We start from the raw sequence: 26,643 nt of genomic DNA, 5'->3' as shown, positions 1-26,643 counted from the left end.
AAAAAAGATTACTTTTGATAAAGAAATGTACATAAATTACATAAATAGCTTCAACAATTATTTTATTAATAACTATAATATGATATATGCTATTTTTTATTTATTTTTTATTTATTTAATCTGGTAGAGATAAGGCCATCAGGCCTTCTCTTCCCCTCTACCAGGGGATTACAACTACAATATTAAGAATACAATTACAATTATAATTACAATTAATAGTAAATTTACAAATACAATAAAAATCAAAGTACTAAAAGATTAACTGATTAATAAAAGCTAGACAGTTTATTGTAAAAGTTACGAAGAGAGAAACGCTATATGATGATATGATATGATATATGAGATGATATGATATATGATATGATGTGATATATGATGTGATGTGATGTGATGTGATGTGATGTGATGTGATATATGATATGATATGATGTCGGCCTCACAGACCTCTGTACTATTTATATCAGACGTCAGGGCTGTTAGAGACTAAGGGGTTTTCTGTCACACGCCTCAGGGCTAACTTTCACAGGCATTGAGGTTATCTGTCACAAACCTCAGTACAGTGAGTGACATATCGGCCTAACTGTCAAAGACCCCGGTGCTATATTATGTCATAGACCTTGGGCTATCTGACACAGACCTCTGCTGTCACTTATTTATATTTAATCTCCTTCTAATCTGGTCGCTAACTTCGACGTACCGCTGTCACAGGTACTTACTTACTTATGGCTTTTAAGGAACCCGGAGGTTCATTGCCGCCCTCACATAAGCCCTTCATCCGTCCCTATCCTGAGCAAGATTAATTCAATCTCTACTATCATACCTCACCTCCCTCAAATCCATTTTAATATTATCCTTCCATCAACGTCTCGGCTCCCGAAAGGTCTTTTTCCCTCCGGCCTCCCTACTAACACACTATATGATGAAGGATGTGTGAAGCGGAGAAAAATTCTCTCCGGTACCAGGAATTGAACCCAGATTTTCAACTCTACGTGCTGGCGCTTTATCCAATAAGCCACACCGGATTCCAGTTCCGATGCCGGATTGAATTCTCTTAGTTTGTTTCACCTCTCAGTTTCCTTTTGGCGGCTAATCCTCATGCACTGTGTCACAGATGTGTGACAGTGGCACAATGTCCAACACACTATGTGCAGAGGTGCACTCATTACGAGTGACTATGTGGCCGGGATCCGACGGAATGAGCGCTGTCTTGAATCACTAAGTGATTATTTACGCATATCATCCTTCATCATATGATAACGCAGAAATCCTGTACTTCTGTAGGCCTACATTATATTAATATGATATGCCTAAATAATCACTTAGTGATTCAAGATGTAGCTCATTCCGTCTGATCCCAGCCACTTAGTCACTCGTAATGAGTGGACCTCTGCACATTAGTGTGTTGGACATTGTGCCACTGTCACACATCTGTGACACAGTGCATGAGGGTTGACCACTAAAGGGAAACTGAGAGGTGGAACTTAAACTGAGAGGATTCAATCCGTAATCGGAACTGGAATCCGGTGTAGCTTAATGGATAAAGCGTCAGCACGTAGAGCTGAAAACCCGGGTTCGAGTATCGATGCCGGAGAGAATTTTTCTCCGCTCCACCCATCCTTCATCATAATATATTATGATAACGCAGAAATCCTGCACTGAAATATCATATGTACTTCGGTACATAATATTAATATGACACTCTATATGCATTTCTGAATTCGCCCATACGTGCTACATGCCCTGCCCATCTCAAACGGCTCGAGTTAATGTTTATAATTATGTTAGGTGAAGAATACAATGCGTGCAGTTCTGTGTTGTGTAACTTTCTCCATTCTCCTATAACTTGGTAATGCTCATATTTTATTTGTAGCCTATTACTCTCATTGTTTCATTTATTTTTCAGATGTTGGCACTGCTGTTTCTGCTATTACAATGGACCTTTTCGGAACAAATTTCGCAACTCCTCGACGGTTCCCGAGTATGTATGAAGATACATAGAAATAAAATTATATGTTTCGAATGTATACTATATAACGATTCTACTGATTTTGCGTATTCTAATGATGAACATAATTATGTATCATAGTGAATGAAGAATAGTGCCTATTTCATTTGATGAGTTCATTTTATGAGCTAATGTTTAAGTGATGTATTGTGTGCTGTAAACCTACGCATTGGTACTTACACGAACTCAAGTTTTAATTGGATGTGAAATTGAATGGACAGGTGTCAGTTTCTTGTAATGTTTTAAACCAGTGAAATATAAAATGTATTACAATTCGTGAACTTCATGACTCCGTAACACCAAGTCTACGTAACTGCATGAGTTCAACTTTTCTGAAGTCAAAATGTAAGTAGGCTTTCGATTATTATTTTTAAAGGATTATTGCTCCAATGACCAAACGAGAAATTGTGGAGTTAACAGAAGAGAAACTACATTCTACACAGACGTCAGCATCTGTACTGATAATAAATCTGTAACCTAAATGTTTCTATTAGGTTTCGCTTTTACCAAAATAATTGGTATTAGCATGTAGTATAATGAACTGTCCTGAGACCGAAAATCGCATTTTTGACATTTTTGTTTATATGTCTGTAGCCTATGTTTGTTACCTCTTCACGCGATAATGGCCGAACCGATTTCTACGAAAATATAAGTTAGGTCCCACATAGATTTTATGCTATATGGTATTCAAAATATTTTCTTTAAAAGAGGAGACGGAAGTAAATAAATCGAAATATCTCGCTTATTGCTTTTTTAGGTTAATATTTCATAAAAAAAGTGCTTTAAAATATTTCCAACAAGTTTTATTCTAAGCAAAATTTGATAGAACCGAGATTTAACGAGATATGAGTATTTAAAATAACAATACACTTTATATTAGTGCCGCCTCAATCAGGTTGATATAATAACATGAAAGGAAATGACTCTGCGATTATTTAAAGTGGCCTTGTATAACAAGCGGAAGATATTCATTTAAGAGTTTTTTTTTTAATTTATTGAGATGCTGGAACGAGTAAAACTCATATTCGGGGGCTATACAAGAACAGATACAGTATGTTGTATAACATAATGTAACAAATAATAAAGTTATAGTCTGTGGAAAACATAAAACATGCCAAGAATTAAAGAAAATAAATATTAAAAATAATGTATCACTGAAGTTTTAGAGAGAAAGAAGAAAAATTTTCAGAATGAAATTAAATAATCTTGCCAAAAACTTTTTTTTTTTTTTTTTTACATTTCTTACATTTGGTGAAACTTTGTATTCCAAAGAAAGTTGATTAAATTAATTAATTAATTAATTTATTTATTTATTTATTTCTTCCTGTAACCACTACAGGTTGCCATTGGCAAAGAGTACCATGATACAATATAGAGTAAATGCCTTGAGGCTTAGTGGAACATTGTTGTTAGAGTGAAAAATAACAATTTGAAATAGATTGAAACACATAATAATATACGAAATAACGTCAAGAAGATGCGAATTAAAGTCATGGTCCATATGTATCATGCCTGAAAATAGGTATTGATCCTTTGAGTGTTGGAATTGTTAGATCTCTTAAAATATCTTTATGCAGACCAAAAGATTTACAGAAGTCGACTAGGAACCGGGGGTATGGTCCCACGGGCTCCTATCATTAGTCCCGTAATGACGATGGATTCCAGATGGTATTTGTCCTTATAAAAACTGATGGAAGGTTCATATATATTCCTTTTTTCCTCGTGTACTTCTTCTGGCTGGTGTCCATGCGATTCGAATCTCACAGTAGACTCTATGATGTAACATTCAAGAGAGGGAGGTTTAAATGCAATTATGTCGATTCTTCGATTACTGCCCTCACTGGATATGCCGTGTACTTCTTTATATACTGAATAACCTTTGTTCCTTACGGCAGTTGCTATTATAGATCTTACTGTATATTGCCGCGTATTTCGTAGAAGTTCACCGTGTGGACAGGCCCCCAGGACATGGGCAAGGGTTTCAACCTCCTTGTCGCAACGTCGACAGAGGTTACTGCCCGAAGACCTGCCAAGTACACTACGCTCAGCTGACACGTTCGCATTCATCTTGATCGCTTCCCTCCACTTACTGCAGGAAAGACTCTTATCCTTTCGTACCATAAGTTACTGACCCATGCTGACAAAAAATATGTTTGTAGCAAGTGCAACGAAGAGCTTGTGTATGGCTAAGTTATATTAAAAGGAAACAAATTTTTTTATCTCTCGTACAGAATAAAAGTATAACTTACATACATTGCTTTTTGTGGTACTGAAGAATGACAGGTCGTAATACGAAGTTGAGGCATCCGTATAAAATAAATGGATGACACATTTATGAATAATAGGCCCTACCTTTTGCGCTGCTATTCAATGCTTCCTGTCTCCGTAGAATGTTGTTGAGTGTTCGGCAGGTGCAGGCCTTCTTTAATGTCACTTATGGTCTCATTTTCCTTGTTGATTTTGTTTTATTTTTGCATACAATTTCTGAAATAGATGAGTATTATAGACGTATATAATATGCACATTGCACTGGACATCAGATTTAAACTTTGTTTCTGTCCTTTAAATGAAACTATGTAATTTTAACTAAATGAGAGGTGCTGAGTTCATTTCTGAAAACCAAAATTTTCTAACACATACCATTTTTATGGTACACGCACTTCACCTACCGTATTTACACAAATTTGTTACACTAGCACATAAAGCAACCTTTGTTTGGCCAAAATTCACAAGTTAAAAGTCTTTTTTGATCTTTTACGTTTGTAGACAGCTTCTGCAATATCTCTGATAAGTGATCAGCAATATTTAGCCAGCATACTTGCATTACACCTTCCACTGAAGCGCTTTTTCTGATGAAACCTTTCCCCATGTTCATCGCTTACAGAACGAAAGTTTTTTTTTCAAAAGAAGTCCAGGTGGCTGTCAAGAAAGTGTACTTTCAGTGACATGTTGCGTCCCGTAAGGTGAAAGTAGTGCAACTTTTCACTAACATTAAATAACATTTTATTTTGAAAAAACAGGACGTCCTGAACAAAAACTAACTGCAGATTCGTTTTTGTGACCAAAAAATACATCGAATACACATATTTTTTTTATAAAAAGGACGAATTTCATGTTGTACAGTGCTATTAATAAAATCATTTAGATAAAAATAATTATAAACAAGAATTTATATATGAGTATCTGTATTGATTTTACATGTTAGCAAATGATGAGACTGTTGTAACTATACTCCGTTCCATAATGTCTGACATAAGACGTAAACATTGCCGGCAGAAGCAGGGAGGCAGATAATTGCTAAACAACCAATGGAAGAGGTTGCATTGACGTTGGACGGAGGTAGAGCGCTTCAGACCGCCCAACTTCAAGATAAGCGTAGGATGTGACATCTGCCATTGGTTGTGAAGCAATTATTCGCCTCCCTACCTCTACCGGCAATGTTTACGTCTCCTGTCAGACATTATGGAACGCAGTATAGATGTGATGTTTGTATCGGTTGTGAGTCATGGATCAAAGGGAGAGGGAAGATTCACGGTCACTTAGGGCCGTATTCAAGAACGCCACTCCAACTTCTCTTCGTCTGACTTAAGCCAGAAGCTACGTAATAAAAAGTAAAGTGCCGGACCCGTATTCAGAGACAATACTTACATTCCCCTTGACAAAGTCAAATGTAAGTAAAAAGCAAGCGAACTTTGGTGTTCCACGTCAACATATGACATAGTACTTTCAGCTTATAGCTGCTCAAAACGAAAAGTGTGCTACATTTCATTTCAAACCTATTAGTATTTTTAAAAACATCTATTGAAAGGGAAATAACCGCAGATGAAGGCGTAGGCCTACATCAAAGAACTTTCTTAAATTTGAAGACGTGGTGGAAAATAAATCGAACGTCGTTAAGTTTTTGGAAAAGAAGAAATAGCACAGAATTTAGTGCGAAAAAGTATAAGTAATATTAATAATATTAATTACATGAGAACTGAATTAGAATTTTAAACTTACGTTGAGTAAAGTAGCGATGGTATTTAGATAAAAGGGCTTAACCTTCATTCTTTTAAATTTGATTTTTTGCTGTAATTAATGTAAGTTAATTTATTTTCGAAATGTGAAGATATGGTTTTGACAATTGTGTTTACATTCATTCATATTAGGTAACAAATAATAATTATTTAAAATTTATTTTTTGTTTCTAAAAAAAATATTTCTTTTGTGGGATAAGCTCTTTTACCTAAACACATCGGTATATTAATATAACATTAAAAATCATTTTTATTCTAAGAAAAAATCGTAGTTCACTGTAGATAATATTTCACAAACACTATTCTTTTATATGTACAGGTTAACCATTTCAACAAATCAGGTCTCCCTTCTTCATTGATTTTCAGATGGAACTAATAATAATAATAATACTAATAATAATAATACTAATAATAATAATAATAATAATAATAATAATATAAATTTGACATAGTCTTCATAGTTAGCCTACATGACTTCGAAATAAACTGATAAACTGGAGATAAGAATACTTCTGAAATAATAAATGAAATTATACTTAATAATATATAGAAACTATAATTGACGAAGAAAGATATTTACATGACAGAAATGAAATAATGAATTCAACAGTAACATTATATAGTCAACTAAGAAACCTTATTACAATAAATTAACATCCTGTTTGTTTTGAACGATAATTGCAATACTTAGGATCATATTGGGTATTGCTTATCATTTTAACTGTGTATTGTTAATATTGTATATACCACTGCCACCGGGTGCTTGCCCACTTGCAGTGTAAATAAATACATACATACATATTTTTAAAAAGAATATTTGGCGCAATTATTCCTCCGTACCTGTATCTCCGGTATATTTTTATTCATTTTTTTTCTCCTATAATGATACGTACAATTTCGATATGCTAAAATGTTTTTGTCTTTGCCGGATTCTGTCGTATGAGAGTCAGGAAGAGGCTGATCCATTACCAGAAATGTAACTTGTGAGACTAAGGAAAAGATAAATTATTAATTTCCTTGGTTACGATTTAATTATTATTGCCTTGCAAATAATGTAGGACAAGCAATTTCCATAGTTACGATTTATTATTACTAGCATGCAAATAAATTATGTAGACCAAATATCTTAATATTATACTGATTGCGTAGACTAAAAGGATGTGCAAATCATAACACAAAGAGGTTTAAGTTATAAATATATATTTATTAATTATTATAGACCATTTAACCAGAGGTCTCCAAAAAGCGTATAGTCATTCGTGCTCTCGATGCTGCCCGCCGAACACAGTGTGTTGTAAGGCTATAGAAGGAGGAGGGACTCGTACCTCAACAGATGGGAGCGGTCAGTGGGGGATTTTGGCAACAGTCTGCTTATGTTTACAAATAATGACATCAAAAGATTAAGAAATATCATACGTTTGTATATTATTTTGACATATATGAAGCTGGAGCCCCGTCTGTTGCTATAGACACAAGCCATTGCAAATTCAACCTCTTCTGTTCAATGGTGCCTTTCAGGGCCTGGAAAAGATCTCCTCCATTTGTATTTTGTAATTACATCTAGAAGACATTCAGACACAATAAAATGTTAACTCCTCGGATGAAAATGGCTTGGTGAGCTTTGTCATTTCTATCTGTGCTTTCGTCCAATGCAAGTGAGTAAGCTACAAACTGGTTAATTGTGGTTTCGACTTCAGATTCAATTGCATTTACAATCTTGAAATTCCTTCTCTGAACTATAATTGGAAACAATTTATTTTTTTTTAAACTTTGACTTTGTTCTGGACACAGTATTTTAATAACGTCCTGTATGCACGATTTTATAAGTGATGCTTCTGTAAAGGGCTTCATTGATTTTTCAATATTCCAAGCTAGAACATAGCTATCAAGAAGCTTTTTTTTAAGACTTACACGTGTGTGATTTGTGTTTGTATTTTCTTGTTTTATATTTATCAAAATATTTGTAGGCCTACGCATTTCACATAAAATTAACGGAAAGCTATATGTTTGTCATGCGGAACTGAGTGTAAAGGTATTGTAATATACTGATTATTATGTATAACCAACAGTTATACAGATAGCCCCAAAATAAATTATTTTCACATGTCCCACATGCCTGTAATTGTATGATATTCTTTGTGAAGAGTCGAGTATTGTCGTCGCATGTTGAATTTTAACACACCCTTAAGAATTTTCGAACAAATTAAGCATTTCACATTCTTCCCACTAACACAAAAAATTTCTCTTCCTATTCATCCTTGAATGTACTACGTCCATGATTAGAAGACATTGTGAAACGGTGGAACACTGCGACCAACACAATGATAATGGCAGTCCGCCACTGCTCTTCGTTTGAGCATAATCATTGAGTACAGTACAGGTGGAGATGGGTGAGGCGGACCGCGCTCATTACGTACTGGCTTCGGTTCCGTTCAGGGGCTTACTCGCGACTACGCTTTTGGAGACGTCTGCTTCTGACAATCGGCATCTTGTCCGTAGACCAAGTATATTTGCCAGATGTCCCGTATTATACGGGATTTCCCATATTCAAATATGAAATCCTGTATTAATATCGCAAGGAATGTAAAAAAATCCCTTAGTTCAATTTTTAATAGAATTTAAAGACACCATAGTATTTTAAAGTGCTCATAATCTATGGTTGTGGCATAATATATGACGTGACATTATTTCCGGAAATAGGAAAGTAAATTAATCGTGAATTGCAGAAATCCCACAAGTCACAATTTTTCACAAATTCAATTTTTAATATGGCTATACCTATGTAATATTCTTACACAGATATTTCAAGTGGTGCAGAAATCTCATACATCCACTGCTCTGTGTACATTCATTTCACAGTGGCAATAGGTTGCAGTGAGTTGCAGGAAGTTACAGAGACGTCACAAATATAGGGCATGTGGAATTTTTAGAAATTTGAAAAAGAAAATCAGTTTTCTTTTCTTTGTTCTTATAGAACTGAATTAAATTTTTCATTTTTGTATGTTTGTGTATTTTTTTTTTTAGTTTCTTGGCTTAAATATACATTTTAAGTTCTTTTTAAGAAAAAAATAGTCCTTGTCCGTCTTCTTTACCTAAAAATTGCATTCTTTGCACTCGCCACGGATGCTTCCAACAAGGTTAATAGAAAAATCTTCCTTTTTTCTTCGCTATTTTGACCACCTTGCTGGTATTCAAAGGAAAGTACGTATTTTAAACTTTACACTGTGGTTGCGGTTAATCAAAACAGAGTTCCTATTTCTTAAACCATATGTTAACTGCAGAATTAAATAATTTTGTTCAATTACTTCATTTGTTGTAGGTTTTGTATATAATTAAATCAGCGATAGAGATATGAGTTACAGAAGGGGAGAATAGAGAGATCGGGGCTTTCATGTAACCGGATGTCATCATATTGCGCAGGCAATGTGAAACAGTCTATACAAGCGTCTGTAAAGGTGATAATGATTTTGTTCTGAGAGAAAACTGTAATGCACATATTCTCCATAACTTCTGCAAACATACCAGTGACTTACTAGAGCTAGACGTTGACGTAGAAACTGTAGTATTGAAATATTTCATCCTCTTTTCTTCATCAGCAAAAAGAAATACAGAATTTCTTTCTCAAATTTGTACAAAATGAATTTCCTGAGTTACTGTGTCATGTACCAACAAGATGGCTATCATTGTGGGAGGGGGAGATAGTTGAACGTTTGTTGGTAAATTTTCCAACTCTGTGTAGTTATTTCAAAAGTAGATCTACTGCAGAACTCCCTGCATGCTTAAAAGTGAATATGGAGTAATAAAAGAGACAGCGTTGTAAATTTATCTCCCGGCTAAAGGAACATGTTTTGATTTTAGATTTTGTGACCAGACGTCTCGTTCGGACGGGACAGTCCCGTTTTTAGACATTCCTTTCCGGTGTCCCAGAACGCCTGTTAGTCCCGTATCGTTGGAAAATGCAAAAAAGAATCTTGCTGAACAATGTCCGAAAATAGAATGATCTTGAAATGTGTATAGGTATCATTACAAATATTTCTGGCGATTCCAACAAAGCCATGTTCACTGAGTTTGTCTATGTGAAATAATTTCCTAGTGCAAATAAAGTTACTTAATAGAATAGAGAGAAGAAAGAAGTCCATATAAGATTGGGAGAAATGTTCCAGCATTTCTCCTATCAACATTTGTGATTCAGAAACATTGATACAATTGTAGAATTTTATTTGACTTCTCCCTGCCTGAAACCAATGCTCCTATAGAAAAAGTTTTTGTCAGAATGAACAAAACATGGACAATGGACAAAAACACAATTCAAGGCTAACACATTGAAGGCATTATTAGTTATAATCCGTGGTGCTACAGCCCGTGAAGGGCCTAGACCGACCAGCCGGCTGCTGGCCTCACGCCCACATGCCGAAGCAGAGGTGGAATGGAGGTATCGTGTGGTTAGCACGATGATCCCCCAGCCGTTATAGCTGGTATTCGCAACCGGATTTCGCTACCTATCGCAGCTCCCCAAGTGCATCACGGTCCCATACACTGGCCGAAATTTCATGAGAAAATTTCTTCCCCCATGAGGACTCGAACCAGCGCGCATTCCGTAACGCAAGTCCTAGGCGGGATGCCTTAGACCGCGACGCCACGGCGCGGGACATTATTAATTATACCAAACTTAATTTCAATATACAGTTTCCTTGCTTTCAATTTCTTAAAGAAGAACAATCTTAAGTCTGATAGTGAAATATTTTAATAGTCAGCGATGTATGCAATGGAGGGGAAAAGGAACTGGCCACCTTACCAAATTATCTCCTGGCTTAGTTGTCCCATGAGTGATGTCTTATTGGTGTCACTTATAAGATATGAGATTCCAACCAGTCTTTGGACTGTTGGCTAAACATATAAAAGAACAAGAAACGCCTTATTAAAAGTAATTCACCATGAACATACCATCTTGTTCCCAGTGAATAAGCTGCAATTCTTTGTTTTGTATTATTAGTAATGCAGTTTTATTCTGGTTTTATAATTTTGTTATATATGCGATAAATCTTAAAAAGTTAATGCCTGTATTGTGTTTGTATTATTTTAAAATTTGAAGAACTACATTTTTATTTCCGGTATTGAATGTTGTACAACTAAGAGAGGGAGGTTCTGCGAAGCTGTAGTATTAGTAAGTGTTTCTTTCATGCACACGTCCAATATAACATCAACTGAACCACCAGCCACTAAAACATTCAAATTTGAAAATTGTACTTTCAATAATGGTTTCTTTTAAAATTATTCATGTTCATTTTTTATTTCATCGTCATTAATTAAAACGTTTCTTGTTTATTTCATCATCCCTAATTAAAACTTTTCTAACACTTGGTTACATTATTTAGGTTAGGTTTGTTATAGCTTCTGCTATATGATATTATGGATAGTCACATATCAGAGATTGTTTAATACTAAGATTTATTGAAAATCATCTGTCAAGTGACATTGATTACTGGGATCCGGATGACTGAAGTGGAATGCAAATGTTTTAATAAAAATGAAACTGAATCAACAAAGCCTTCTTGACTAGTAACCGTCCATAGAGTAGCTCAAAGCAAAACAAAGAAAAAAAAGTTAAGGAGTAATTCAGATAATCAAAATTATAATTTTCTATTTAAATTGACAGTAAAGTAGACACAAAATATATTCAGAAAGACTTCAAAAATGCTTAACGCAGGGCAATTTCGGCAGCTTTGAGCTGGGAGTTGAAGTGCTGGAGCTCACAAGTCTTGTATCTTGGTAAACACTGCAATAGTAGTATTTATGATGTACTAATGTTTTATTTAAGTCTTGAATTTTTTAGTCTAGTAAGTGTTTCGTTTAGAGCTTCAGAAATTCTGGTCACATTATTTTATAGAAAAAGAAGTATTTATCAATTAGTGAAACGTTTGAGGTGATGAACAAGTTAATAAATAAACTTTTGAGTAGCATAAAAGGCAACTTTGTGGGCTTTTTGAGTGTAAAACTTTGCTGAACAGCTTCCTCCCAAGAGAGCAGAACAAAATAATTACAATCGGGGTGATTTTTATAGAATTTATTTTAAGTACCCAGAAAAGAAATATGACTTTTCAGGCAGTAATATTTGCAGGTATTAGAAGTGTATTGATGAATCACTGGTAGCATTTTGTGACTTAGAAACATTTTTGAAAATTTTCATACTCCCAGAGGTCGGCCCAATATTTAATATTGACAAATTTTACGAAGATATCTGTTTGGTTAAAGGTGGTTTAAGGATTTTGAATTCAGAGAAATTTAAATGTTTCGAGGAAAAATGAGAGAACTATTTTTCAGAAACAACCCTCAAGATTGTATGTGTTTTTTAGGCTTTCACGGTGAATGTGATTAGGAATAGACTTTTGGGTATTCCATCGTCTACCGGAACTTAAAATTGCCAAAGTTTCCGATCTACATATAGGTTCCATCATCAGGGCAGGTTGGTAAGACCAGACAGGTCACCTACTCTTTTAGGCTTGTTAAGTCCGTATTAGCCTGACGTAAGAAGCCTCAACAGAGTAAGCGACCTGTTTGGTCATACCCATGGGTGGGCAACTCGTGCTCTCAAAGTGTCAACACAATCTCAGTGCAGGTAGAACGGACTCTGTACTAGCTGTACTGTCTGTGTGCGGCTCTTTCAAGACACAAGTTCGATCGCGTCTGCAGTAAGAGGCGGCTCGTTGTAAGCGAAAAACAATATAATTCCCAGATCATTTCCCCTTTAGTTACGAGTAAAAAGAGAATTTTTTTTATTAAGAATAGAGGTAAAGCTTGTATTATATTACACTTTCTTATGCATGACATTTTATGTTACAAATAAACAGTGAAGGTTTTAGTAAATAAATACTGTTCGCATCTGCTTTAGAATAGCTAAAGGTAAAAATGAGATATCAACAAGGTGAGACTGATATCAAATATCATTAGCACGTTATGCGTGCGAGTTACATAATTGCAACACTTATAATCGACTAGCTAAGAACATTTATGGATAAATTTGAAATGTGGTAGTATCATGTAGAACATAGACAACTTCACTTTCTTTGACTATAAACTATCTTGGAGAATGATAAGAAAATCTTATTATCAAATATAAGACCCTACTTCAAGACCTACAGCAGAATTCACTGCTAAGTTTGGAGAAACGATGACAATTGACAAGGAATCGAAAATTTTCTGAAATCTTTTTAGCTTACGTCGATAGAAAATCCTGAAAATTTATAGCTTGAATTAATAAATCTACAGAACAGCACGCCACTCGATTCCAGCAAAATCAGGAATCGCACTGTTCGTAATGTTGCCTAAGTCAGAATTTCCAAATATACTCTTTGCTTCCATATCTTACTATATGTGCTTGAGGCAGAGTTTAATACAAGAAAGAAGTGTAAAAGCTCTCAAAGCAAAGAAAGAGCTCAGAAATAAGCTTATTTCATCTGCCGTGACATGTAAAAAATACTTCCTTGAATTTGTTATTGTTTACGAATGCAGATTATTACGTTCCTGAGAACAGAGGAATACTCTTTAATGTATAAAGACTTGTAAATTCTCGGGTTCTATGTTTCAAATGAGACATATAATAAGAAATATTAACAAATAGTGTAATAATAAATAAGTGTTGCAGCTATATTTGTTGTATCTTAAAAAACATGGTATTCTGTTTGTGTTTCCAGTACTAAACTAATTCACAAAACTAGGAAATAATATAATTTTGTTATGTGTTCAAGTACAGTCTGTCTAAAATTACTATAATTATTGTACCATGCGTCATTCTGAAATTCAAATCATGGAATAGATATCACGATCACCTGCATGAGCCGCCAGAGCGCACCGTGGCTTTTGCAGCGAAACTACAAACAACTTGTAACTGCTGCGGCTGACTCCGTCTGTCTTTCTCTCTTTGAAGGTTTTTTTAGCACTTTGGGAGCACGAGTTGCCCATCCCTGGTCATACCTATCTCCCTTGATAATGGAATCTCTATATTATTTCGAAACGTTGGAAATATCTAGTTCCAGGAGACGGTGGAATACCCAAAAGTCTATTTCTGAACGCTAATATTATGCACATGTTAATGTGATCTTTTCTAAGCATCCCAGGTTAACTACTTTAGAATACAGATAAGTAGGTAAAGATCGTGTCGTATCGTTGCAGGTAATGAAGGCCAACTTACAAACAAGTTTGTAAAGACAAGTAATCATTTAAGAGAAAATACTTTCCTTCCGATTTGTTTTTACAAGTGAAAGTACAATTACTTGATCCAGGGAAAATACTCGTCTTTATTCGCTGATGAAACACATTGTTTGTTGTTCAGTCAACTGTTCGAAGACAGGTTTGAACCAAATATGTCATCATCACTCATGAGCAGGCTTAGTATCCAGAACACTTTAGCAAACCAATGTATGCACAATTTGAGTATAGAGTTCCTTGAACGTAGTAGACAGACATACTGTGAATATAAACGACGTCAATGTGCTGCGTTATATTATTCTGCTATTAATAGTACAATCTAGTGACGGTGGAAAATGAAGTAGGATACATACCTCACAAGTTTTCATGTCCCTCGGCGACGTTGAGGGCATTAGCGTTACAATGAACAACCATGTATATACTTGCAACTAGTTCGAAAAACTGTTCACTATGAATTGAAAATGCGCTGTGACGGCCTGAATTCGTTTCGTAGGAAGAGACGGAAGAATACTCTACCTTTGATCACGAACCGGATTGTACAGTAACGCACAGGTAAACGAAACTCAACTCCATCTGTACTCCGTTGCACTGTAACTTCATTTCATTCTTAAGTTGTCTCGGATCCTAAGCCTCCTCATGTGACAGCTAAGCCAGGAGATAATGGGGTAGAGTGGTTAGTACCTTTCTCCTTCCATTGCATACATCGCTGACTGGTAACATATTTCACTTATCAGACTTAAGATGTATGTAACAATAATTATTCTTTCTCTGATACATATTGTCAAGTGAGATGTATTGCCTGATAATAGATGTACATAAGCCCTCTCAGCCAGAACCTTAGTCACAGATAGCATTACTTACTTACAAATGGCTTTTTAAGGAACCCGGAGGTTCATTGCCGCCCTCACAAAAGCCCGCCATCGAGCCCTATCCTGTGCAAGATTAATCTAGTCTATATCATCATATCCTACCTCTCTCAAATCCATTTTAATATTATCTTCCCATCTACGTCTCGGCCTCCCCAACTAGCACTGTATATGCATTTCTAGATTCGTCTATACGTGCTACATGCCCTGCCCATCTCAAACGTTTGGATTTAATGTTCCTAATTATGTCAGGTGAAGAATACAATGCATACAGTTCTGCGTTGTGTAACTCTTCGCATTCTCCTGTAACTTCATCCCTCTTAGCCCCAAATATTTTCCTAGTCAGAGGTAGCCTACTCAATTTAACTCGATAATTCTAAAACTCAATGTGTGTTGCTGCTACCAGTTCCCCTACAGTCACTTCTAATGAGCATTGGATACCTCGTAAAATAACATAAAAGCATCAGATATAAAGTTTAGCCCACTTGATATTTTGCAATAATATGTACTAAGATAGCTAAAGACTGTTGTCCCGGGATAATTAGTCCATTTGGAATACGTAGGCTACACTGTATAGGCATCTGTACTGATCTTCACTTATTTCTCCTGTCCTTTGGTTTGAGGCTCGACACGACACGGTCAACTAATGCTGGAGTAGTTTGCGTACCTCTATTCTAGAATTTAGCACCAATACAGTGAGCAGGATTTTCCCATTTTGAATAAGAAGTGGAACAGTGAGAAGAGCTCAAAATGAATTCAGATGACACTGAACTGTAATATGGATTGTTCAAAGTTCTGTGATCGCATTAAAGATGGTGAAACATTTCTCAGTCAGACAAAACAGAGTGACAAAAACATTTCATCATGCTAAGTGTGAAACTGAATAAGTAGGCCTATGCTCTTGTGATTTATTTTCGTGATTGTTGTAATAAACATACAGTAATATGATTAATTTCTTTTGTATGAAACTTTGGTGGATTATTAGATTAGACCTAAATATAATGATGATTCTAGTAGAATTTCGCGTGATGTCGAGAAAAAAATACATGTTTCCGAAATTGAGATTTTAAAAATCTGTCGAGTTTTATGGACCTAGTCATGTGGAAGCGTGGAAGAGATATGTTAATAAAGCAACGCAAAGTTCAGGATACCTATAAAAGTGCAATTGCAGATAGTAATCTGAAACTAAAAATACTGACCTCATAAGTAGAGTAAGGCGCAGATGTTAACAGCAAAATTAGGAAACATTTTGATTTTACGGCCAAGGCTCGCTGTTACAGGATTCGCATTTCCGGTGTCCTCGTCTTCGACTTGGATTACCGTGTTTGTATTAGGATTGCACATATTTCTCGCTCTGATCAATTTAGAACGTATTTTGCTCAAGAAATTCGCAGTTAATTATGTACAGTATTTCCATGGTTTCAGTTGTGAATTGTTGGCATTGTTACCAAATACGAAACATGCGCGTGATGAGGACTAGATATTGTTATCCAGTATAAATTTAACCCGTAACCTTGGATGTGGGGTATATTCTACCCAAGCCATTTTAAAATCCTTCGTAAATTATGTAATCCGTCACCCAACACAGGAGCGCTACTGAGTACCTTCCTGGCAGTTGACTATTCATTGTTAGCTGTAACGGTTGTGTTCCTGTAGGTGAATAATCATAACCTAAACCGCTTTAATTTCAGGCTCGGGTAGATTATACCCCATGTCCCAGGTAACGTTATTTTTTCCACATTTATCTAATTTCTTCTCTAAAGGTAAACATGACATCCGCACCGAAGGACTGTATGCGGGCTGATGACCCGAAGTTCAGTGGTTGGACCCTGAGTACTTTGGAAGCTGAAGAAAGTGACTTTAGTGACAATGACTGTGATACAGATCCAGATATAGATCGAGTGGATACTGCAGAAATTATGTTTGTCACAACCACCTAAATTCAATCTAAATATTTAGTACAAGTTTTGTAACAATGGAATTTATTTTAGGTTAATTTATGCATTATTGTTTACCGTTCAATGCTCTTATATTCAATTTTGTTAATGATTAGGTTATGTGCTTCCATTCTTTGTTTATTAACAGAGTGTAATACAAATTAGTTGGCAGTAAAGCCTTCCTTTCCACAAAAATATACATTTTTTTTCCTTTTAAATTATGAAATATTATCTCATGTGCCTCCAAAATTAATTTCACTGCCATATGCCACATGGACTTGAAAATTGCGCCTGGATTTTTAATACTGGGTAAAAAAATACCCCACATCCAAGACAGTGTGACAAAAATAATATGTCCCAGGTTGTGGGTTAAAAATATTACGTATTCTTGTTTAGAATTTTGTAAACGTATGTGGGTTTCTGAAGTTTTCACAATGTAGAATCCTCAGTTCAGATAGATAAAACAATAAGAATATAGTGAGCAGAATATGAAGATTTTTATTGAGATATTTATAATTGGTTAGTTGTTATTTTGAAATTACTCGTATTTCTATTTTAAATAACATATTTACTTAAGGCCATGATCTTCTGCGTCACGAGAGTCTCATTACCATAGCGCCTGATGCTGCTGTTCGCAAACTGTTTAATGGATGCTAATGGATCCGTCATTAATGCCATCGGTTAATGCATTTCCGTAATAATAGACACTTAATTGCATTCTCTCTCTCTCTTTTTATGTATTATATCGTATGTAAGAATGCGTATGATTGCAGATAAATTAAATTAGATTAATTTGCTGCGTAAAGATTAATTTTTGGTCCTTCAGAATTATCTGTTATGGTTACCATAGGTTATTAATGGAGAAAAATTCGCTCAACGCCGGAGATCGAACCCCAGTCCAAGGTTCTACCCCAGGCTCTCTAACCGCTGAGCTACACCGAGACCCAATTCGCAGCACCGGATCGAATCCCTCTCCTTTGGTATTTTCCCTTTGTGGCCTTACTCCATGTTCGACGTACCTACAGTATATTATGTTGACACATATATTAAGTCAATAATTGTCATCATACAAGAAGCGCAATCATTTGAATAAAGTCACAGATAATTTTTCTCCATTAATAACCAATGGTAATCATAACAGATAATTCTGTAGGACCAAAAATTAATCTTTACGTGGATTATTCGAGCAGTGCATGTACTGTGGAATCCCGGCCACCAATTCACTCAAATGAGTGTGCTTCTTGTATGATGACAGTTGACTTAATATAATAATTTTGTGCTAACATCAGAAAGAGGAAAAGGAATAAATTGGCTGGGTCTCTGGTTGAGAAGAAACTGCCTTCTGAAGGATGTATTGGAAGGAATGATGAACGGGAGAAAAGTTCGGGTCAGAAGACGATTTCAGATGATAGACGACATTAAGATATATATGGATCATATGAGGAGACAAAGAGGAAGGCAGAAAATAGGAAAGACTGGAGAATACTGGGTTTGCAGTGAAAGAACTGCTCTTGGGCAGAACATGAAATAAGACCACAGAGGGAAAATACCAAAGGAAAGAGATTCGATCCGGTGCTGTGGATTGGCCTCGGCGTAGCTCAGTGGTTAGAACACTCGGTGCGTAGAACCGAGGACCCGAGTTCGATCCCCGGAGCAGGAGTGAATATTTCTCCATTAATAACCAATTGATTAATTTGGTTATAAAGTACTTACTCGTTTAATAATAGTTGGATTGTTTCAGTGTTTGAAAATTATAAAATATCGAATTGAGATTGGCGCAATTTGAACCTGTATATCTGGAACAGAAAACATACGCTCTAGCGAGTAGGCTCAAATGCATCGAAATGAGTGGTTACTTAGGGTTAATAACAGTTATTCACAATTATTCATAAATATTTCGATGCATATAAATGTGTTCATTAGATTACAGGTAACAAAGTACTAAATTAATTAAATATTCTAAAATAAAACAAAAATAAATTAAAATGAGAAAATGTATGAAATCACGTTACCAAAGACTCTTATATTGTACCGGTATGAAAATACACATGAGAGAGTGAATGAATGAATGAATGAATGAATGAATGAATGAATGAATGAATGAATGAATGCTCATATTACAAGAATGAATGTAAATAGAAAAGTGAAACAGTACGATTTAGTCAGCCAAGAGGACAAAGAAAATTAAAGACTGTGGATTGAATCTGATTTTTCTCTTCATCTTAAAGTAAAATTAGATGAAGAGAATGATCATGAGACAAATATTACTTCTGTATTTCCAGCATAATTTCGTTGTCTTCGAATGACCATATGTTTTTAGAAAAGGAAGCCAAATTTGAAGACATTTACTTTCTTGTTAAAAATAAAAAAAGTAACAATTGCTAGAAAAAATTGAAATTGGAAGTAATTGATAATTTTTTAAAGTTATTTATGACGTTTCATCTGAGCCGTGTGTGTATTTATATGTACCGCGTGTCTATAAATAATCTTCACAACTTCAGATGTAAATAACTAAATAATAAAACGAGGTATCACAATTCTGTTTTTTTCATGTGAAAGTGAATCTCTCAAAGTTTTATTTTTACCACCTCAGTGCACTTCTATGTCTGCCCCTCCTTGTCGCCCTTAGAATATCAAGGCGATAATCGATTTTCTGCCATGTCCGATGTAGTAACTGATGCGATGGCATCTTGAATTCTTTGTCGTAGAACTTGAATATTGGGAACTGGCGTCTGATACACAATATCCTTTACGAACCCTACAAAAAGAAATCCAGAGGGTTTATGTCGGATGATTGTGGTGGCCAAGGGAGTGTATATTGTTGAACATACTGGGTGAGCGGATTATCTGTGAAACGTGAGTACGGCGAAACTCTAGCGGTACGTTAGTTTGGGCCTTGTCCGACATTTCGGGTGAAGGGGAGCCTTATTTAACGGGATATACGGAGCGGTGAGGTAGCAATCTCTTACGATAGTGGTTATTAAGCGCATGCAATTTTTAACAAATGACAGATACTTGTCTGTTCGTCATTCACCCATACGAAGTCAGTTTTGTCGACCAATTTACCGACAGTCGTTGCTCAGAGTGCGCCACATGAGGCTGGTCTACGCTACATCCGCGTTGAGGTGAGATGATGATGAAGATTTGTTGGGTTGCCACAGAAGAACAGGAGTTTGGTGGTTGTGTACGGTCTGTTAGGAAAGTAAAAGTGAAATGGAAATATATGTCCAATTATTCTATTCCTCAACGAGTGTTCATTATGATCCAGAATATGTTCGAATTGAATCCGCTATTAAAATGTTATTTCAAAAAACTTTCTATGTGTTCAAGTTCCAGGTATTTTTTTTTTGTTTTATTTGAATATTTAACGACGCTGTATCAACTACTAGTTTATATAGCGAGATGGTGTTTGGCGAGATGAGGCCAAGGATTCGCCATAGATTACCTGGCATTTATCTTATGGTTGGGGAAAACCTCGGAAAAAACCCAACCAGGTAATCAGCCTAAGTGGGGATCGAACCCGCGCCCGAGCGCAACTTCAGACCGGCAGGCAAGCGCCTTAACCGATGGAGCCACGCCGGTGGCTTCCAGGTCTTACTACGATTCATAACTTGATTTATGAATTTCATGAAACAGGAAGTCTTCAAGATAAGGAACGAAAAAACAAAGTACAAAAGAAACTCTGGGTGACTTTAGACACTAGCTGGAAAATTCGCCTAAAATCTTTTCGGCATCTTTCTCAGCAAACGGGAATTTCCTACATTCCCGTTTAGTTTCAGTAGCTCATCAAAGATGACGTTACCATTGAATAACGTCCTTTGTAACAGACCCAAAAACGTTTTTTGCTTGTCCTGTAAAATTTCGTTTTTGTGACTTACATGCTTTCCCACGTAAATGTCTCAAATTACTGTGGCGCAGGAACTTAAACTGAGCTATACAGTATTTAGAAGTATATTTTGTGATGGAAAATTAATCCTGATGTTGGGTAATTTTCTGGGAAAATGCCATAAATATGTGGCAGATGAAGCTAAACAGTTCTAGTATCTCCTTGCATGACAAAAGTCTGTTTAAACATACGAATAAAAAGTATTATGTTAGACAGTCACTGTAGTGGTGTCGCGAATTTACCGCGAAATCCTGTTGCCTGCTGGCCGGAGCATACGCGGTCCGTGAACTCCACGCGGTGCATAGATACGTTTCATAGGTAATCCGCTCTCTCAGTACTTGCAAACATTGTCTTCAATTTACTGTATCCGAAAGCATACGAAAAATAATTTGACATGCAGAAGTTCAAATTTTATAGGCCTATTACATATCGCATGATAAGTATGAGGCATGGGAATTAAATAATGAACTTATGTTCATGACGTCCGATTAATTACTTAGGCATACACATGATAATAATTGTTAGTACTATAAATATTAAATTCTTGTTTACTTTTCGAATAAATACAAAATGAATTTAAAGAATTAGGTACATTCTGGCTTGGAGTTAATTTTATACAATCACACAAAGACTAGACAAGATGTTTGCTGATAGCGCTCTAATACCACGTAATAAAACACAGATTAAAAACAAAAAAACAAGGGACTTGGAACTATTTAGTGACAAGAGTTGGACAATTAACCCTTTCCGCTCGAATGAGTCCATTTGGAAACACTAACATTTCTGTAATCTCTGACTCATATGATTTGTCTGATGATTCCATTTGTTATCCTCAGAAGTAGTTTCGTTCTTTACTAATAGAGTGCAGCACCCGCCAGTTCCTTGGCCAGCTGTTATTAGGAAGAGGATTGCTTTGCTTTTTTTTCTTCATGGTGTCTCTATGACCTTGTGCACTCATAAATTAAGTTCAGAAAGGGTTAATATTGACTTTTCCGCTAGGAATTGAATACAAGTTCGTTGTAACCATTACCCCTTTGCTGAGATGTAATGATTTTGTTAATGAACGCACATTGTACTTTTAATAGCTATTCTCTAACATTTATTCATTTAAGGCGAACATCCTTAAAGAGAAAGTATTAAACTGCGTGCTGTGGCCGTGGGTGTGATCGCGTAACAACTCAGAAGAGTGCAAGAAAGCGAATCAAAATCAGAAGGAAGCAATAAATTTACTTACACGTTTACATAACATCTTACGAAGTTATATTGCTGAGAATCATATGCAATTCTCCGAAGCCATAAAAACATGCTTCACAGTGGAGAAGTGGACATTCATAAGCGATTTCATAGTGATTGTAGGCAGACTGAACATATTTGTCAGTGCTGGCTCTATAGGATTACGTAATAAATAAATAAGTGTGAAAATATGTTAGCTTAAATCGTGTGTATATGTTGAAATACAATCGCAAGTAATATATAGACAAGAGAGGATATATTCTTAAGTATGGCCTATGTAGGTGGTCTCAAATCCAAATTGGGTGCACTGTAAGGTATTTCTTTTTGTCGGTGATAATCAATTTCATATTATTACTTACCTAAAGCGTTTCTTTTCAAGCGTAACACTTCAAAAACTGTATGTGGTTTTTCCATTTCTGTCATTGCATTTACTACGTCATGGGAGGCGGATCTGCATTGAAAGTCTGTGGTGACGATGATGATGATTAGTGGGTCAATTATTTTGTTAAATACTGACAGTGGGAAACGAAAGTACTCAGCGAAAATATCTTTCAAACACTGACTTGCCCATCACAATTTGTACTAATGTTTTTCGGGATTAAAGCCAGGTTTCGGCATGAAAAGTCGATGTTATACCTATTAGGCTAACGTGTAGGCTATGTATGAATCGGAGATCTGTAAAAATACCACCGTTATTAATTTTATTATATTAGTTGTTTAGTTTCAAGAATCGTGTTTTATTGTTAAGAGAACGATATATGTGTATATATAGGGTGGAAGTGAAATAACCCTGCAGATTTTCAGAGCGAATAGCTCATGTTGTATGTAACAAAAAAAGTGTAATACCATATTAGTAGAAAGTTCATAGTTTTTTTTAAGAAAAACATTTTTCCCTCTGTTTTTGCAAAACTTGCCAACAGAAAAACAAAAACAAAATGTTATAGGAGACACAAAAATCTGAATGGAGAAAAGTAGGTTATAGGTGCAACCATCACACTTTGACACACTACATTGAAGAGAAATAATTCAATTTTACTAAGGTGTCTTTAACATCGAGTAGAGGCCTGCTTTATGTTAACGAATCCACCAAAATCTCAATTTTGCCAATTTTGCAGTTAGCAAGTTTTGCAAAAACGGTCCTCAGCACCCTCTTATTCGGTAACTATTGCGAGTAGGATCGTGAATTTTGTCTATCTCGATAGAAAATCTAATAAAGAACCATTTATTCTGAAATAGGCCTATTTCAATAATGTGGACAGTTTTCGTGTAAATTTAATTTAAAAACCACTAATTTCAGGCCACTGAACGATGCAACCAAATTGCAAAGTCGTAGTCAGAGATTGAGGGGCGAGATACTTCACGTACGGAGACATATCTAAGTTCATTGACCTCTTACATCTATATTACGAGAAGAAAGAGGTCTGTGTTAGCGGCGATGTTGCCAGACTACTGAAACTTCCAATTACATTTTATAATTAACCGTGCATTTAATCACAAAGCGTAATATAGGTTTTCTGCTTATTTAAGTGATCCTATCGCCCCTTTCAATCTGCAGGATTATTTCACTTTCACTATGTGTGTGCGTGCGCGTGTGTGTGTGTGTGTACAGTATGTGTGTTGTGGGAGTGAGGGTGAGAGTGTGGTTAGGGTTGTGTTAGGGTTTATGAGGTTGGGTTGTGTAAGACTGAGAGACGTCTTGATTTGTTGAGCTTGTAGTCGATTAGACGATTCGTGAGAAAATGATATTGACAATACACGAGGCGCTATTAATAAATTCTTAGCCTAACATGAAAAACGTTACTGTATCTCAAAAATAAATTTTCATTTATCCAACATAAATAATTAATCACCGTTCAACTCCATACACTTGGCACAACGGTCAAAAAGCAATTGTAAGACTTTTAAAATTTGCTTGTCTCTGTTTCCAATTGACTCTTACAGGGCATTTGTTTCCGTATCATTCGATGAAAATGTATTTGCTTTCAGTGCTTTTTATTTTTTATTTTTTAAGTTTTGGAAATTTATAGATTTCAAAAAGGCACATGACTCGGTGAAGAGAAGTATTATATGATATTCTTATTGAATTTGGTATTCGCAAGAAACTAGTTCGATTAATTAAAATGTGTCCCAGTGAAACGTATAGCAGAGTCCGTATAGGCCAGTTTCTATCTGATGCTTTTCCAATTCACTGCGGGCTAAAGCAAAGAGATGCACTAGCCCAAAGATGTCAAAGCAAGCGCATTTTTCTGACCTTCACGTTGTGCGGGGGCAGCAAGCGCTAAGTATGGAAAGAGGAAGGGTTGTGTGTATGAATAAGCAGCCTGTTGAATTAAGAAAACAGTGGTGCACAAACTTCAAACGGAACGTGAAATTTTATGTCGTTATTTTTATATCGCTGCTTTCTATTTGGTATTATCTATATTGTCTGTAAAACAAAAGTACTAACACTGATTTCTTAATATTGCACTTGTGTTTTATATTTTAATAACATAATAGAAAGTTAAGAAGGAATATTCACTTAAATTCCATAGTAGTATAAGTATACTGTATTAAGTGAATGAAACACATCATTCATAAAGAAAGTGATATTCCAAAGAAAGAGATTGAGTATCGCATGATAAATTGGAATTGATACTGATGGTATCTTTAGCCTTACAAAAGTAATCAATAAACTAATCAAAACAATATTACATTACAAAGCAAAGTTACGTAGGTACTGTATATGTTTTAAGTGTAAATAATATTACTCGTACATAACAAAACTCTTATCGCATTATGCTTTTAAGGTGATATTTGTGAGCAACTTCCTATCATCAGAATATTAAATTATTTTCTCGAAATCTGCTGAAGCTATAGAACTGACATTTTTACAACACAAGGGCACGTATCTTTTGCTTATGATGTAACAGTAGTTGCTTTGTTAATTAATTTCCTTACAAACGATTTCTATGCGAATATTTTCAAAATGTTCAATACACTATCTTCAGTAATACGTATATACGGTATATTAGATGTACGAAAACATTCTGTAAGGCTATTAAATAAATAGGCCTATATCTGAAAATTTCACTTTTCTATAAGAAAAGTTGAGAAAATATTTCTTTTGAATAAAAAAAAAACAAACTTGTGAAAAATGAGCATTAAAATTAAAACTTACATTCTTATAATGCACTTATACATCTCAGGCAAATCTAAAAATTAACATGGATATAGTTTTAATAAGTTCTCTTCCCTTTGTCTATTGAATCAGTGCTGGCCATTCCTGAATATAGCTCGATCAAGCGGCATGTACTACGTTTTTCGTCTGTCTCTTTCCTTTCTGCTATAAAGCGCTCAGGCTCTCCTGAGGTCTAAAGCGCGCGCTAGCTCCTATGGGCATCAATTGACATGCCTGCACTAGCCTATCACCTTTACTTTTTAACTTCGCTCTAGAATATGTCATTAGGAAAGTTCAGGATAACAGACAGGGTTTGGAATTGAACGGGTTACATCAGCTTCTTGTCTATGCGGATGACGTGAATATGTTAGGAGAAAATCCACAAACGATTAGGGAAAACACGGAAATTTTACTTGAAGCAAGTAAAGTGATAGGTTTGGAAGTAAATCCCGAAAAGACAAAGTATATGATTATTTTTATTTTTTTTTTATTTTAGTTGGTTATTTAACGACGCTGTATCAACTACTAGGTTATTTAGCGTCGATGAGATTGGTGATAGCGAGATGAGGCCGAGGATTCGCCATAGATTATCTTGCATTAACATTACGGTTGGGGAAAACCTCGGAAAAAAAACCCAACCAGATAATCAGCCCAAGCAGGGATCGAACCCGCGCCCGAACGCAACTTCAGACCGGCAGGCAAGTGCCTTAACCGACTGAGCCACGCCGGTGGCTTGTATATGATTATGACTCGTGACCAGAATATTGTACGAAATGGAAATATAAAAATTGGAGATTTATCCATTGAAGGGGTGGAAAAATTCAAATATCTTGGAGCAACAGTAACGAATATAAATGACGCTCGGGAGGAAATTAAACGCAGAATAAATATGGGACAGCAGACTAATGACAGAAGTTTCTCAACCGAATAATAACATGCATTTCCCATATTTATTCTGCGTTTAATTTCTTCCCGAGTGTAATTTATATTTGTTACTGTTGCTCCAAGATAAGAGGTATTAGGTTTAAAAAAAGCTACTACGATGGAATTCGAACTTAGCCTACTATCTTCTGGCCTGAGGTCTAACACGTTACTGTTACAACATAGCTTCATACCTATAATCTTCTTCCAAAATAGGTACAGTAACGAAAATGAATGAGTGAAACAAGAAACAGTGCAGTGGCGTACTGTCTCATTATTTGAGGGCAATTTTACAGATTCTGTGAAAGTTAAATTTTGAAAACACGGTTGATAACAGTTCATGAATTTTAGGCTCCATTCAATAAAGTCCGATACCATCTCACATCATTCCATACTCATTTCATTTTAATACTGGAA

The 26,643-nt window shown here is 35.6% G+C and overlaps 1 protein-coding gene across 2 annotated transcripts in view; it reads left to right on the top strand.

The window, feature by feature from the left end:
* LOC138716553 (myb/SANT-like DNA-binding domain-containing protein 3) overlaps positions 1 to 3,141 on the top strand; it is a 334,664-nt gene extending 331,523 nt beyond the window's left edge. For both annotated transcript variants that reach the window (XM_069849723.1, XM_069812488.1), the window contains one exon: positions 1,904 to 3,141. In XM_069849723.1, coding sequence (XP_069705824.1) covers positions 1,904 to 1,998 — 95 coding nt within the window. In that variant the 3' untranslated portion in view covers positions 1,999 to 3,141. The remainder of the gene's footprint in view (positions 1 to 1,903) is intronic.
* The last annotated feature ends 23,502 nt before the right edge of the window (positions 3,142 to 26,643 follow it).

This window comes from Periplaneta americana, chromosome 16 (genome assembly GCF_040183065.1).
Source record: "Periplaneta americana isolate PAMFEO1 chromosome 16, P.americana_PAMFEO1_priV1, whole genome shotgun sequence".
Taxonomy (NCBI): Eukaryota; Metazoa; Arthropoda; class Insecta; order Blattodea; family Blattidae; genus Periplaneta; species Periplaneta americana.
The sequence above is the reverse complement of the archived record's forward strand: the minus strand, read 5'-3'. Positions and strand labels throughout refer to the sequence as shown.